The 15,618-nt window shown below is 42.6% G+C and overlaps 1 protein-coding gene across 1 annotated transcript in view; it reads right to left on the bottom strand.

The window, feature by feature from the left end:
* The window catches only part of acsf2 (acyl-CoA synthetase family member 2), a 43,076-nt gene extending 28,734 nt beyond the window's left edge, over positions 1-14,342 (bottom strand). The window contains exons 1-7 of the mRNA XM_028567331.1: positions 14,201-14,342; positions 13,974-14,128; positions 5,480-5,675; positions 4,019-4,147; positions 3,026-3,079; positions 2,818-2,936; positions 787-949 (exon numbers count right to left, since the gene is read on the bottom strand). Of these exons, the coding sequence (XP_028423132.1) occupies positions 787-949; positions 2,818-2,936; positions 3,026-3,079; positions 4,019-4,147; positions 5,480-5,675; positions 13,974-14,095 (783 nt within the window). The 5' untranslated portion in view covers positions 14,096-14,128; positions 14,201-14,342. The remainder of the gene's footprint in view (positions 1-786; positions 950-2,817; positions 2,937-3,025; positions 3,080-4,018; positions 4,148-5,479; positions 5,676-13,973; positions 14,129-14,200) is intronic.
* Between the last annotated feature and the right edge of the window lie 1,276 nt (positions 14,343-15,618).

The raw sequence follows: 15,618 nt of genomic DNA, 5'->3' as shown, positions 1-15,618 counted from the left end.
TGACATCAGTATGATAAACAGTACATAGCACTCTGCATTTTGTTTTGATCATAAAAACCTGGCACACTTCAAATGCAAGACCAATCTATTACATGTCCAAAATGTGACAAAATGTTAAGAATTTTTAAGAAAATAGTGAACATGTCTGTCACAAGCAAGAAATTTCATCAATTTATACAACCACATTTTTTTAAGTGTTTTTTCTTTTAAAAAAAAATTTGGGGAAAAAAAACTGCACACTGAACACAGCTCTCAAACTTTATTAGACTGAAAAGGGAACATTTAAACCCTTAAAGGGATAGTTCAGAGGTTTTGAAGTATGGGTGTATGAGGTACTTAGTCAGTGTGTAGGCTACAGTAGATGGTGTGTCTATTTTATTCTACCCACTGTAGCTTTTTAGGTGTCTAAAATGCATTTAGCTGTTGCCCCCGTCCACAGCAGGACGTTGCTTACGGTACTCCTGTCTGCTTCTGCTAACTGTGGGTGTGTCGACCGCCATCTCCTGTAGCTAACACACTGACTATGGAGAAGTAGCTCATAAAACCACACTTCAAAACATCTGAACTATCCCTTTAAGGGTTAAAAAATTCCCTTTTCAGTCTAATAAAGTTCAAGAGCTGTAATCCAGTTTGCAGTGTTTTTTTTTTCCCAGAAGAAGGAAAAACCAGGACATCCTGCCATAAAAGAACAAAACCTGGCACACATTCAAAAAGTTGCAGCTTGCACAGACCCCAACAGGGCTCTTAAACAATCCTTAAGGTTAGCAGGAATTATCCAACAATTACCGAAGTGAACTGGATGTTTATGGGGTCGTCAAAGGAGATCTTCTTCTGCAGATCCTGAAGCTGCTGTATGTACTGGCTGCTTCCTGCCTGCATCACATCCTCAAGATGGAACATTCCTGGTTGTCGACTATCAATGACAATCACAGAGCGGAGGTCTGGGAGCCTGAGGGGAAAATCAAACAAAAGAAAGAAATGTTGGTCATGCTTTCAAACTAAGGAGCTTCAGGTTACACTAATTCCTGTTAAGCTGAACTAATCTTTCTGTTAATGTAGAAAAGAAAAGGACTGAAGCTAGAATAATTCACACACTAAGATCAGGAGTTTAAATCCCCCCAGCTCCATCTCTTCAAAGAAATGTTTCACATAACACAAAAAGGTATTAAAGGGCCTGTCACAGACCAGCATTCAACACAGCTAAATGTCCTTTGAGGGAACGGAGAGCCATGCAGTCCAAAATCAGAGCTTTCGTCGTTTATTAACTGTGCACCATTAGCTTTTATCTCCTTTGTCAGACTATCAACTGTCCCCAAGAGAGGAAAGACTTACAGACATTATGAGGCATGAGTCGATGGCACAAATAAGTCTATTGTTAAAGGTACCATGACATGGTGCTCTTTAGATGCTTTTATATAGACCTTAGTGGTCCCCTAATACTGTATCTGAAGTCTCTTTTATATAGACCTTAGTGATCCCCTAATACTGTATCTGAAGTCTCTTTTATATAGACCTTAGTGGTCCCCTAATACTGTATCTGAAGTCTCTTTTATATAGACCTTAGTGGTCCCCTAATACTGTATCTGAAGTCTCTTTTATATAGACCTTAGTGGTCCCCTAATACTGAATCTGAAGTCTCTTTCCCGAAATTCAGCCTTGGTGCAGAATTACAGCCACTAGAGCCAGTCCCACAAGGAGCTTTACTTAGTATGTGCCATTTCTTTGTCTGTAGTGTTAGAATATATTTTGTGAGAATAAAGTGAGAGGTTTTTAGAGTTCATGAAGCTGACCATGTTGTCTCTGCTTGTCTGGGTTATGAGAGGCCATCTGGCTTTTAAAGTGATAAGACATTATAAAGGGAGTGTGGGATATTGCCTGAGAAAAGGTCTCCTCTGATCGGAGGGGGCAGAGACAACAATGGTGCAGTGTTTTGCAAGCGTGAGATATGTGGCGCAGGGTATGGAAATGGCCTCGGCTCTCATGCAACTCCATAAGTCTGCAGAAGATTAAGAACACACAGGTATTCAAATCCAACAGCCCAAAGCAGAGAAAGGGGAGGTAACCTTGCTCCTATTCCAGATCGGCCCATCTGAGCTTTCATTGTCTCAAAGGCAGAGCAGGGTACCCAGGGCTCGGTTTACACCTATCACCATTTCTAGCCACTGGGGGACCATAGGCAAAAACCTCATAGTGACATTTTCATGCCATGGGACCTTTAACGTAATTTTCCCGTTAGTGCTATTGTGACTGACTAGCACTACTATGTCTGAGCTTGCTAGTATGTTAGCCATTAGCTCGGCAGCTACTCCAGTTCACCAACTAGCCTTGGGACTAGTTCCTGGAGAAGCAGTGTTTAGTTTTAAGATTATTTTTTGGGAGGGGATTTGTTCCCTTTATTTCAGAGTGACAGTGGATAGACAGGAAAGGTGGGAGAGAGATGGGGGATGACACGCAGCAAAGGGCTGCAGGTGGACCTCGACCTCGATCCGGGCCGCTACAAAAGACTCAGCCTACATGGGGCGCACGCTCTTACTGGGTGAGCTAGAAGTCGCCGCCAGCGTTTAGTTTTTATGCAATACATATCTGAAACAAACTCCCAGAAAACTGCAAGTCGGCTGCAACTCTCAGTTCTTTTAAATCAAGGCTGAAGACTTTTCTGTTTGACGTTGCATTCTATTAAATCAAGTAATTGTTCTGTTCTCACACTGCAATGTGACATTTGCATATGTGTTTTGCATTGCTCCATTATTTAAACCTACAGAATATTAAAAAAAGTTAAGACCAGTGACAATGACAGGTGAGCACCAGCGGCTGTACCGTGCACTCCTGATGTCTCCTGGGGTGGAAGTCTCGATCTCCGGACATATCTGTCTCAGCATGTCACAGTACTTCTGAGTCTTAAACTGCGTCAGGCACACTATGGCTTTACACCCAACCTGCGAGAAGAGGAGCATTGGATTCACCTGAATGCGATGCAGTCTCTGCGTGTCACAACAGTAAAATCAGGTTTGTAAAAGTCACTCACCTTCCGCAATGCAAACTCCACCTCCTGCAGCTGGTACGCCGGGTTCACAGATACCTGTTGGGTGGTAAAACCATTGCTGACGATGGAACAGAAACTAAAAGGTTGACAGATTCAACATTGGACCACAGCCCAATCAAAAGACATGTACATGATGAACAAACGGCTGACGAGATATGTGCAACTTTATCCCTGGGAATGGCTGTTTCCAATATATTTCTTTTAATTAAAAAAGGTGCCCACACGCTTGTTTGTCTTTCAAAAACGTTTTCACTTATTTATATTTATATCACAAAAAGACCCAAAAATAAGCATCATTAGCACCTACCTATTTCCTCCTTATCCTACTTTTCCATTGTGTAGGCCTGTTTTCCTCACTTATATACTTCTGAACTGCTCTTCTTTAAGATGGATTTATTATATTGCATTATGTTGATTTGCATAATATGTGAAATGATAAAGCTGATGATTCAATTCAATTTTATTTATAGAATCAACTCATAACAGAGTTATCTCGAGACACTTTACAGATAGAGTAGGTCTAGATCACATTCTATAATTTACAAAGCCCCAACAATTACAGTAATTCCTTCAAGAGCAAGCAGTAGCTATAGCGACAGTGGCAAGAAGAAACCTCGGCAGACCCAGACTCTCAGTAGGCGGTGTCTGACGGTGCCGGTTGGGGGTGTGATATTGATGATATTCTATATTTTTCTTATTGTCAACAATGTGTTAGTCCCAACTATGATAAGATATGATAAAACTGTGTCTGTTCACGCATAAATGTTCCTTGCATTACTGCTCCAACAATCCACAGAATAAACAACAACAACCTAAAAACATCTGTAAGGTCACCCTCCAGCAATCATCAAAAATACACAGCTGGTCACTGTACACGTCAGCCGGTGCAACAGTATGAATTGAGAGTATGGGCACCGTTTCTCTGAAATTGAGTTTGCCTTCTTACTAATGTAATAAGCTGTAGCTTAGACTCACCAATATAATGCCAGCTTTGGCTGTGGCAAACTGGAACAGGATCCATTCATACGTGTTTGGACCCCACATGCCGAGCCGGTCTCCTTTTTGCAGTCCAATTGCCAACAGCCCGGCTGCAGCTTGATCCACCTACACAGACATTACAGAGACATGAACAGGTTAACCACGTCTGTTCAGAAGAAAATAATACAATTCCAATATTTTTCTGCTTTTCATCAGCCTGGTGTCTGAGTTATTTACACTGCTCCATTAATGCGAGGGACACAATATCCCTTTTTTTCTGCTGAGCCTCCAGTCGTGCTCTCAGGTTGCATTTTGCCCCCATCAACCTCCACCAATAAGTTTGGCGAACCTTTACTTTGCCTGAGAGGTTTTAATGCTCCACCTATCTGAAACAAACTCCCAGAAAAACTGCAAGTCAGCTGCAACTCTCAGTTCTTTTAAATCAAGGCTGACGACTTTTCTGTTTGACGCTGCATTCTATTAAATCAAGTAATTGTTCTGTTCTCACACTTTATGCATTTAGGCATGGAAAGGCTTGCTTCCAGCTTCCATAGACAATAGTAACAGGGTGTTGCAGTTAGTTAGTACAATTAGGTTTAAGGTTAATTTACAACTCCCTCCATTTCACTTTCATATAAAACCGTAGAATGTAAAAAAAAAAAAATTAGCAATTGACTTTTTGGAGCCCAGGAGCAATTTTAACAAAAACAATTTTATAGGTCTGGCTATTGTTTTCTGTGGAGCAGGTAGAGAAGGTGAAGCCAGGCCCATCACTTTCTATCACTTCATATGGCTTGTAAAGCAAAATGTGGCCTGGAGATTTTCTCATTTCCAAAATCAGGGTTTTGATTTTGCTTCAAATCTTGTAAATATCTTCATAAAAGCACAACAGATATTAAAGGGGTTGGGGAGATATTTGAAGAAATTAATCTGGGAACTATACAACTGTTAAAACGATAACATTGAATACTCTAGATTATTGGCAATGGCTCAACTGTGGGAAAAAAGTGGACAACATTCAAATCTTACAGGAAAATGATGGGATTTTTCAACATGAGTCTTTATCTCATTATTGTAGCCTTTCTGACTCTGGATCAAAACCATTTTCCACCTTCGTTGTAAAGATTCAGGAAAACAATGTATATTGAGGGAAATTCAGGAGGCTACTTTCGGTGTTTACTTTCATTTGGACTGGGAGAGTGCAAAGTTGTTATGACCCAGTCAGAAGCTGCAGAATAAGAATAAAACCTTTTTTCTTCCCAGGACTTTCATGTTTAGCTTCAAAAGCCAAGTTTAAGTGATGTGCATTTTGTCAAACATGCAAACATGGCTGCAATTTACATGTTCCTTGTCGGATTTCCAACGTCCAACCTCAACCAGTCACAACATTGTTGGATTCATCAGCTGTGGTTCGTGGGGGTCAGACACATTTGACTGGACACTGAGGAAGCGACTCACATCCTGCTGAAGCTGTGCAAAGGTCTTGCGGACTCCGTCTTGTAGAAAGGCCACGGCCTCTCTGTCAGGCGTGCGCTCCACAGCCTTCAGCAGAGCCTCTCCTACTGTTGTGTGGCGCAGAGATGTGGAAGACGTGCCGTGGGCGTAGCTGGTAGTGAGAGTCGGGATGATGGGCGGAGACTCCACATGAATACCACTGCAGGGAAACAAGAGTTACAAGATGTTTTCAGATACAGGGAAAAGAACTAGCGTTTAGTTTTATTATAACTCTTGCAACCTCAGTAACTACCTTTAATGGTTTTCACATCAAGCAGGTGTCCTCCTTTAAATATTTAGGAGTTCATATTGATAATGACCTAAGTTGGCGCACACATGTAACAAATGTCTGTGCCACAACTCATTTATTTTTTATGCAGACTTAAAGTGTTTGGGGTCTGTACAAATATTTTAATTTTCTACAGAGCAACAATAGAGTCAATTCTTCGGTATGGTATAACCAGCTGGTTTGGAAATTTGACAGTTAAATCCCAAATTCAGATTTTTAAATTTGTTTAAGACAGCAGGCAAAATTATGGGAACACCTGCAACCCTCAACCCGCAGGAGCTTTTTAATCATGCAACAATCAGGCAGGCTAAGATCATCCTATCTGATAACTCTCATGTGTTGTTTTCAGAGTTTGAGCTATTGAACTCAGGAAAGAGGTGCAGGGTTCCTCTCTGCAAATATAATAGGTATTAGCACTCATTTGTTCCTCTCGCAGTTAAGCTCATAAATGAGCAGCAATGAATGTATGACCACGAAATCTATTAATGTAAATTTGTGACTGAACGTATGTATGGATAGGAATGAAGGAATGACTGCATTTTCGCAATGGGTTGTAAGGATATTTATATTTCTAAATGGATACTTTTTTTTTTTTAAGATAGTTTTTCTTTTTATTAACAGCCTTTTTAGAAAATGGTAACTTTTAATTTGCACAGCTACTTGAGTAGCCTGTTCAATGTCTAACTGTTCTAACCCTGTGCTTGATGTGTGTCTCTGTTACTCTTGCAGCAATTGCTCTCTGTCCAAAACGAATTTCTCATTAGGGAGACTAATAAAGATACTTTGACTTAAATCTCTTCTGTAAACTTATCATCAGGTGAATCAGGTGTAACGTGACCTACTCGTTTGTTGAATGTATAAGTGATGAGTCAAATTATAAAGGTTGAGGTAAAGGCTGCTGCCAAGCGGACAAGAATGGATGGATGGATGGAGGTAAAGGTTCATATTGGTTTTACAGCCATTTCACCTTTCACACAGAATACCTTAATGACCCAGGGAGCCGGATATCTGTGCTGCAGATACAGATAGAAGGGTAATTTACCGCAGGATCGACTTCTGATGACATTAAGGTTTTATTTGCAGACTGAAGGTCAATTTGTGTGTTTGTTCTCTGTTTCCTTTCCTGTCATTTCTAAATATTTTGTATCCTGTTTTCTCTATATTTTGTTCTATTTTATCTTTGTTAATAAAGTAAAAAAATAAAACTTTAAAAAGGTACAATACAAATACAAACAACAAAAGATAGATACAAAAACGTTCTGCAGCTGAAGGCAATGCTGTTTTAATTATCAACAAGCTAACGTATGCATTTTAAAGGCGCTATACACAACATTCAGAACATTAATATAGCAGCAAACAACTGTTTGATATATAATATATAGTGGTGTAATGGCGTCCTGAGCAGAGACTAAAGTCAGTCTGTGTGTGTTGTAATCTGGGGCCCGTTTCAGGAAGGAGGTTTAACAAACTGAGTGTAACCCTGATCTCGGAGTTGATTTACCCTGAGATGGGAAACTCTTGAGTTTTGGTTCCAGAACAGCTGATATGAGTTGGTTCAATCAACTCGGAGTAGCTTCACACGCGTGCACCACCACAATAAAAAGGCAGCATGAATGGAGCCATGATACTATGATTAACCATGGTAACAACCACAAACAAACTGGTTGACTGAAATACTCATGCGCACAAACAGCGAGTTAGAACATGTTTCGTTAAAAAAGCAACACAGTGGCTGCTGCAAAAGAGAGAGAATTTGCGTGGGAGAAAATTGCTGCTAGAGTAAATGCGTAAGTTCCAATATAGTGTATTAATATCATATTTAATCATAAGTATAGCCTAATGTTACTGGTGAAATGGTATTGATCGTCGACAAAAGCAAATGCCATGTTTTTAGAAAAAAAAAAAGTTTTATAGTCTGCCTAATATGGTTAATAAATCAAGAAAGAGCTGTGCAGTACAACAAAAATATGGTGTTTATTGAAAATTAAACCATGTAAACCTATTCTGGTACAACCTTAAAATACAATTATGAACCTGAAAATGAGCATAACATGGGAGCTTTAATCCCCATTCAAGTTACAGTATGCACTAAACTTTAAGTAGCCAGATTAGCCAGCGGAGGTCTATTGTGCACCTGCTCTATGGGCCCAACAGTACGGAAGCAGCGTCGATCATCTGGGTCATTTTATATGCAGAAATTGTATATGCAAAAATTTAACTTTTTTTGGCATCATGCGCCACTGAGCAACTCTCAAAAAAATGAACAGTGCTCTGCGTGGAGCACTGTATCCAGTTCTCTTTAATCACTCTCAAACACAGTTAGCAAGTTGTTTTCATTCATCTTTTCTTCTGATTGTGGTTCCCTGAGATGCCCTTATATTATCTTAGATACAGTAAATCATCTGTTAACGTAGCTAATCCACCAACAGCCATAATTTACTTTTAACGCTGAGAACATACATTTCTGAAGTTTTTAATAAAAAAACAAAACAAAATTGCGATTACAGGCTTTTTAAGGACCTGCCCAGTGTTGGAGAACTAGAACATTTCTGGCTCAAATAGTTATTTAATGAACCAGGGGGAAACTCTTTGGTGGAAAACATTAGGCTACTTATGTTTTCTTGCCTCACAGTTTTCCTTGGATTGGGGTGGCACCTAAATCATGGTTGCAGCCAGGGGCGGTTCTACATTGAATTACACCTAGGGTGAGACCTCCTTCGAGCGCCCCCCCACAAAAGAAATTTCAGATAACTTATACGGTCATATTTTGTGCAGAATTGTGTTCATTGTCTTTTGGCAATGTTGGAGGTAGAGATTGTGCACCTTAAAAAGTGTTTACTGTAATTGCAATAGTTAAATAACTGGATTCTCTTAAGTGTGCTTTTCAAATGTTCTAATGAAGGATTTGTGCAATTGAGAAATTTTCTCTTTCACTTATGTTTTTATAATAATATATACAGTATATACCGTTGTATGTGTGTTGTAAGTATGTATGTCGTCGCTCTTTTCCCTATGAAAATAAGCAGTTTTATTTGTTGCCATCAAGGTTATTATAGTTTTGCATTTTTCATTAGTTTTTATTTTTATTTTGTTTTGACTTTTTGTTTTCAAACTCAGTTTAGTTTTAATTAGTTTTTAAAGCGGATTTGCTAGTTTAGTTTATTTTTTATTTTTTAAAAATGCTTGGTTTTAGTTTAGTTTTTATTAGTTTTAGTCTTAGTTTTAGTCTTTTTTTCTAATATGGGTTATTTATTGGGGGCAAGATTCACAAAGGTCAGAAAAAAGTATTGTGTAATAATAACTCAACAAAAACATCATACAATTTTAGAAATATGTATTCACAATGTATTCAACAATAACACCAGTACATAAAATGTACATATGATGATGAGCACAAATACAGTATCTCACAAAAGTGAGTACACCCCTCACATGTTTGTAAATATTTCATCATATCTTTTAATGGGACAACACTGAAGAAATTACACTGTGTACAGCTTGTATAACAGTGTTAATGTGCTGTCCTCTCAAAATAACTCAACACACAGCCATTAATGTCTAAACCGCTGGCAACAAAAGTGAGTACACCCCTATGTTAAATTAAAATAGCCCCACATCATCACATGCCCTTCACCATAGATTGGCATGGTTGTATTTCAGTTAGCCTAATAGCTGGTTTGATTTGCAGTGAGAGATGATTTTATGGAAAGTACCCCATGCCACTCTCTAGGTATGGTGAAGGTATGTGATGATGTGGGGGTATGGTGAAGGGTATGTGATGATGGGGGGTATGGTGAAGGTATGTGATGATGTGGGGGTATGGTGAAGGGTATGTGATGATGGGGGGTATGGTGAAGGTATGTGATGATGTGGGGCTATTTTAATTCCAAAGGCCAAGGGAACTTTATCAGGATGCATAGTATCCTGGATCCATGAAATCACTGGCCTTTAAAAATAACCATCTGCCTGCCTCTATGGGAATTTAACATAGGGGTGTACTGACTTTTGTTGCCAGCGGTTTATACATTAATGGCTGTATGTTGAGTTATTTTGAGGGGACAGTGCATTTACACTGTTATACAAGCTGTACACTTCATACTTTATTGTAGCAAAGTGTAATTTCTTCAGTGTTGTCCCATTAAAAGATATAAGGAAATATTTACTAAAATGTAAAAAACACTTTTGTGAGATACTGTATGTAAACAGTCTACACAAGACACAGCAGTAAGTGCAAAATGTGTTAGTAACTGTGTCAGGAAAAAACCTAAATAGCCAGCAGACTAAAGAAGACATAAACAGGTGTTATGAACTTTGGTTCGAGTAAAGTGGCGAACTTTTTGAAGTCAGTCGACTCACAGAAAAAGCTAAAAACTAAAAAAAACTAAACTAAAACCTGACCTTTCTGGCCTTCCTTGATGCAAAATCATCAAAGATGTCATCGTATGAATCTGCTCCCCTACTGAGTGATTGATATTGATGACAGCGAGGCCAGTGAGCCGTTCCTGGGACATGGTTGACCTCAGGTATGACTTGATCAACTTTAGTTTGGTAAAGCTCCTCTCTGCTGGAGCCACAGTGACTGGCAGAGTAAGTGCAATCCTCAGAGCAGTCCAAAAGTTGGAGTAGATCTCCGATAGATCCTTATCATGCATAAAAGTGATGAGCTCAAGGAGGCTCGTGGTCCCCCGTTCCCCCCCTTGTCCTGACCGTTGCGAGACCCAGAGGTGAACTGTCCCTCGCGCCTCCTTTCCCTTTTCCTTTCTCACACGGCTTCTGTGCACAAGTACGTCTCGCTGGAAAGCCCCGCCTTCCCGCGGGCGGCAGCGAGATTCTCCTCTCTCAGCAAGCTGGGCGCCTATTTGCCAATCCCCCACACAGAGACATGATAGAGAACAGAAAACCGCTTCGCGGTGCAGAGGATTTTTTTTTTTTATAAGTTCTCGTGCCGCCCCCCATGAGTCATGAAAAATGCTGCCCGGCAAAAACCGCCACTGGTTGCAGCCACCGTGGTTCTGCAAGCACCCCACTATGCCCCTCTACACCCCACTACGCCCCTCTACACCCCACTATGCCCCTCTACACCCCACTATGCCCCTCTACACCCCACTACGCCCCTCTACACCCCACTATGCCCTCTAGACCCCACTATGCCCCTCTACACCCCCACTCGCCCCTCTACACCCCACCTCTACACCCCGCCCCTCTACACCCCACTATGCCCGGTTACGCCCCTCTACACCCCACTACGCCCCTCTACACCCCCACTACGCCCCTCTACACCCCACTATGCCCGGTTACGCCCCTCTACACCCCACTACGACCCTCTACACCCCACTATGCCCCTCTACACCCCACTATGCCCTGTTACGCCCCTCTACACCCCACTATGCCCATCTACATCCCACTATGCCCGGTTACGCCCCTCTACACCCCACTATGCCCATCTACACCCCACTATGCCCCTCTACACCCCACTATGCCCTGCTATGCCCCTCTACACCCCACTATGCCCTGCTACGCCCCTCTACACCCTGCTACGCCTCTCTATGCCCCACTATGCCCTATGCCCTGCTACACACCACTATGCCCTGCTATGCCCCACTATGCCCTATGCCCTGCTACACACCACTATGCCCTGCTATGCCCCACTATGCCCTATGCCCTGCTACACCCCACTATGCCCTGCTATGCCCCACTATGCCCCTCTACACCCTGCTACGCCTCTCTATGCCCCTATATGCCCCACTATGCCCTATGCCCTACTACACCCCACTATGCCCTGCTATGCCCCACTATGCCCCGTTACGCCTCTCTATGCCCTGCTATGCCCCACTATGCCCTATGCCCTGCTACGCCCCTCTACACCCTGCTACGCCTCTCTATGCCCCACTATGCCCTGCTATGCCCCACTATGCCCTATGCCCTGCTACACCCGACTATGCCCTGTTATGCCCTACTATGCCCCATTACGCCTCTCTATGCCCTGCTACGTCCCACTATGCCCTGTTATGCCCCACTATGCCCTGCTACACCTCTCTATGCCCTGCTATGCCCCACTATACCCTGCTACGTCCCACTATGCCCTGTTATGCCCCACTATGCCCTGCTATGCCCCACTATGCCCTGCTACGTCCCACTATGCCCTGTTACGCCTCTCTATGCCCTGCTATGCCCCACTATGCCCTGCTATGCCCCACTATGTCCCACTATGCCCTGCTACGTCCCACTATGCCCTGCTACGTCCCACTATGCCCTGCTACGTCCCACTATGCCCTGTTACGCCTCTCTATGCCCTGCTATGCCCCTCTACGCCCTGCTACATCCCACTATGCCCTGTTATGCCCCACTATGCCCTGCTATGCCTCTCTATGCCCTGCTATGCCCCTCTACGCCCTGCTACGTCCCACTATGCCCTGTTATGCCCCACTATGCCCTGCTACACCTCTCTATGCCCTGCTATGCCCCACTATACCCTGCTACGTCCCACTATGCCCTGTTATGCCCCACTATGCCCTGCTACGTCCCACTATGCCCTGCTACGCCTCTCTATGCCCTGCTATGCCCCACTATGCCCCACTATGCCCCGCTACGTCCCACTATGCCCTGTTACGCCTCTCTATGCCCTGCTATGCCCCTCTACGCCCTGCTACCTCCCACTATGCCCTGCTACGTCCCACTATGCCCTGTTACGCCCCACTATGCCCCGTTACGCCTCTCTATGCCCTGCTATGCCCCACTATACCCTGCTACGTCCCACTATGCCCTGCTACGTCCCACTATGCCCTGTTACGCCCCACTATGCCCCGTTACGCCTCTCTATGCCCTGCTATGCCCCACTATACCCTGCTATGCCCCACTATACCCTGCTATGCCCCACTATGCCCTGCTACGTCCCACTATGCCCTGTTACGACCCACTATGACCCGTTACGCCTCTCTATGCCCTGCTATGCCCCACTATACCCTGCTATGCCCCACTATACCCTCCTGTGCCCTACTATGCCATGCTACGTCCCACTATGCCCTGTTACGTCCCACTATGCCCTGTTACGCCCCACTATGCCCTGTTACGCCTCTCTATGCCCTGCTACACCCTACTACACCCTGCTACACCCCACTATGCCCTGCTACACCCTACTACGCCCTGCTACACCCCACTATGCCCTGCTATGCCCCTCTACGCCCTGCTATGCCCCACTACGCCCTGAACTGCTACAACTATTATATCTAGTCATAGTTCCATTATCTTTATTGTTACTATAATTGCCACTGTTCACCATACCAACTACTATAATTATTATGAGTCATATTTCTCTATAGCTGTATCAGCAAGAAAACACGAGTAGCCTAATATTTTGTCACAGTGTCTCAACCGGCACCGGCAGATGGCCGCCTACCAACAGCCTGGGTCTGTCCAAGGTTTCTGCCTCAAAAGGAAGTTTTTCCTCGCCACTTGGTCCTACTTGGGGGAATAGTTGAGTCTATGTAAATTATAGTGTGCTCTAGACCTACTCTATCTGTATAGTTCCTTGAGATAACTCTTGTTATGATTTGACACTATAAATATAATTGATATGAATTACTTACAATATTACTTACAATGGTTTTACTTGTCATTAGCCTACTATAGTTACTGTGTTCAGCAGGCTGCAAAACTGACTCTGAATCAGTGGTTTCAGTTATTGTTGAGGGTATCACAGCAAGGCAGGGGGTGGACACAATAATCTGAACATCTGCAAAACAAAACAACCATTTTAAGAACTATTTTTACATTTAGTCTCTTGTGTTTGTTTAGTCGCCTCCCCTTCCTCCCGACGCTCACAGGAGCAGTTTTCATCCTCATATTTATATTAGCCTATTTATATTAGAAGAATGTGCAACACACAAAAAAAGAGAGTTTAAGAAAGTCATGACAATCATATGATCTTTCCGAGTACGCGCGGCGACTTTGTCTACATCATCAAAGTTATCAACAAAGAGAAAGTTTAATATATATATGTAAAGAATACATTGATAAAATCTTCATTATTAGTAAACAAAAAAAACTTTCTCTCGCTTCTGCAGCCATAAGAGCTTTAAAGTGAAAGCAAGCTACTCTCGACTGATAGACTATCGTCAGGATATTATTTATACCTTTCAAACGGATACTATATGAGTTTATGTGACTTACCGACTCGCTGCAGGTAATCCTGGATGACGTGTCCATTGTCTCTGTAAAACCTTTAAAGATCTGGTAAAAACACGGTTGTTCCGAAGAAGAAACTGGGCGCACAAGGCAATCTTGGGGATCATTGTGCAGCTGCAGCTCACCGCGCCCTGCACGCACTGAAGTAAAGCAGATAGTCAATAAACAGCTCTAGAACTTCTTCAGATTGACTTGGAGAAACCTGCACTTACAGCGACTGATTAAGCAGTCTAATCAGCAGGACATCTACTCTGCCTATATACTGTACGGGAGAGCAGTCTGCAGCTATTGGCAGCTACTTGCTCGGACCTTGATCCGAGTTGACACACGTTTGCAGAAAGCAGCGTCCTGCTGGTGACGCCGCGCGCTGCAGGGAAGACATCTTTAGGGCCACTGATTAGATCCAGACATGAAACAGAAAAGAGAATAAAAACAACACCAATCTTGTGGATTGTTGTTGTTTTAATTTTCTCTCTCTATTTATTGACTTTGTTTTCATTGTTCCTATTTATTAATATCTGTATTACTGTTTCTATGTGTTGGTCTTTATTGTTATTGCTACAGTTGTCAGCGCCAAGTTTCCCCAAGGGGACAATAAAGTATAATTGAATTGAATAAAAATAGTAGGTAAGAAATGCTATTAATAATAAAAGTATTCACTTGTTAAACATTTAAATTACATCTACTCATTTTCTCTCATTGAAAAAATCCAGAATCCAGAATCTATGCAAATATTTTTCAACTGCACACAAGATGTCTCTTATTCACGGAAAAGTCCATTCTCAGTGTGTATGTGCACTGGAGGCAGTTTTATATAGAGAAACTTCCCCCTTCAGTAGATAAATGTGGGAACAGCCTTCTAGTGTCAAACCATCTGCTGATTCAGTAAATATCTATATATAAATTGTAGTAACGTGTCTGTGTGTGTGTGTGTGTGTGTGTGTGTGTGTGTGTGTGTGTGTTATGCGCATATCTCTCTAGCCACTGACCACTCCCCCTCTCACACTGCACACTGACTGAGCAGAGTGCAGGACCAGAGACAGAGAGGGTCAAAGAAAGCAGCGGAGCTTAGGCAGCTAAAATGTGAACTACACATCATTGAGACTGTTGTGTGGAAAAAGTTTGACGAAAAAAAAGGAGCTTCAGATTATTCCTTCACAGCGCTGTGCAATGCGAGAAAATCTCAGAGCTGAACCGGGCAGACTCAGCACTTTTCATCCAACATGGCATCATGACTTTGCGTAAGCATGCACGCCACTTTCCTAAAGCCAAATGGGTGTTATCTGTATTTTCAGCTATCCACGTGTATGTCTACTCTGTATAGCCTACAGCTGATGTAAACATGCTGCGTTCATGCCACCTCGGAATAACAGGCACCGCCCCCGTGGTTACGTTGTTTTTCCGACTGGCAGCATTCACATGGTCGGGATGCGTGTTCTTCTTCTTCTGTTATATCGGCGTTTGGCATAACAACATAACAGGTGGGTGAAAACATGGAGGTCACAATAACAGAAGACTCTCTGCTGTTTTCTTATGTGAGCATCCAAACAGCACATGGACAGGTGTGTGTTTGTGTTATCTGCAGGACAATGAACGGGAAAAGACACGGATAATGTGTTGTTTTTTTATA

This window comes from Perca flavescens, chromosome 21, assembly GCF_004354835.1.
Source record: "Perca flavescens isolate YP-PL-M2 chromosome 21, PFLA_1.0, whole genome shotgun sequence".
NCBI lineage: Eukaryota > Metazoa > Chordata > Actinopteri > Perciformes > Percidae > Perca > Perca flavescens.
Note: the sequence above shows the minus strand (reverse complement) of the source record. Positions and strands in the feature narration are given on the sequence as shown.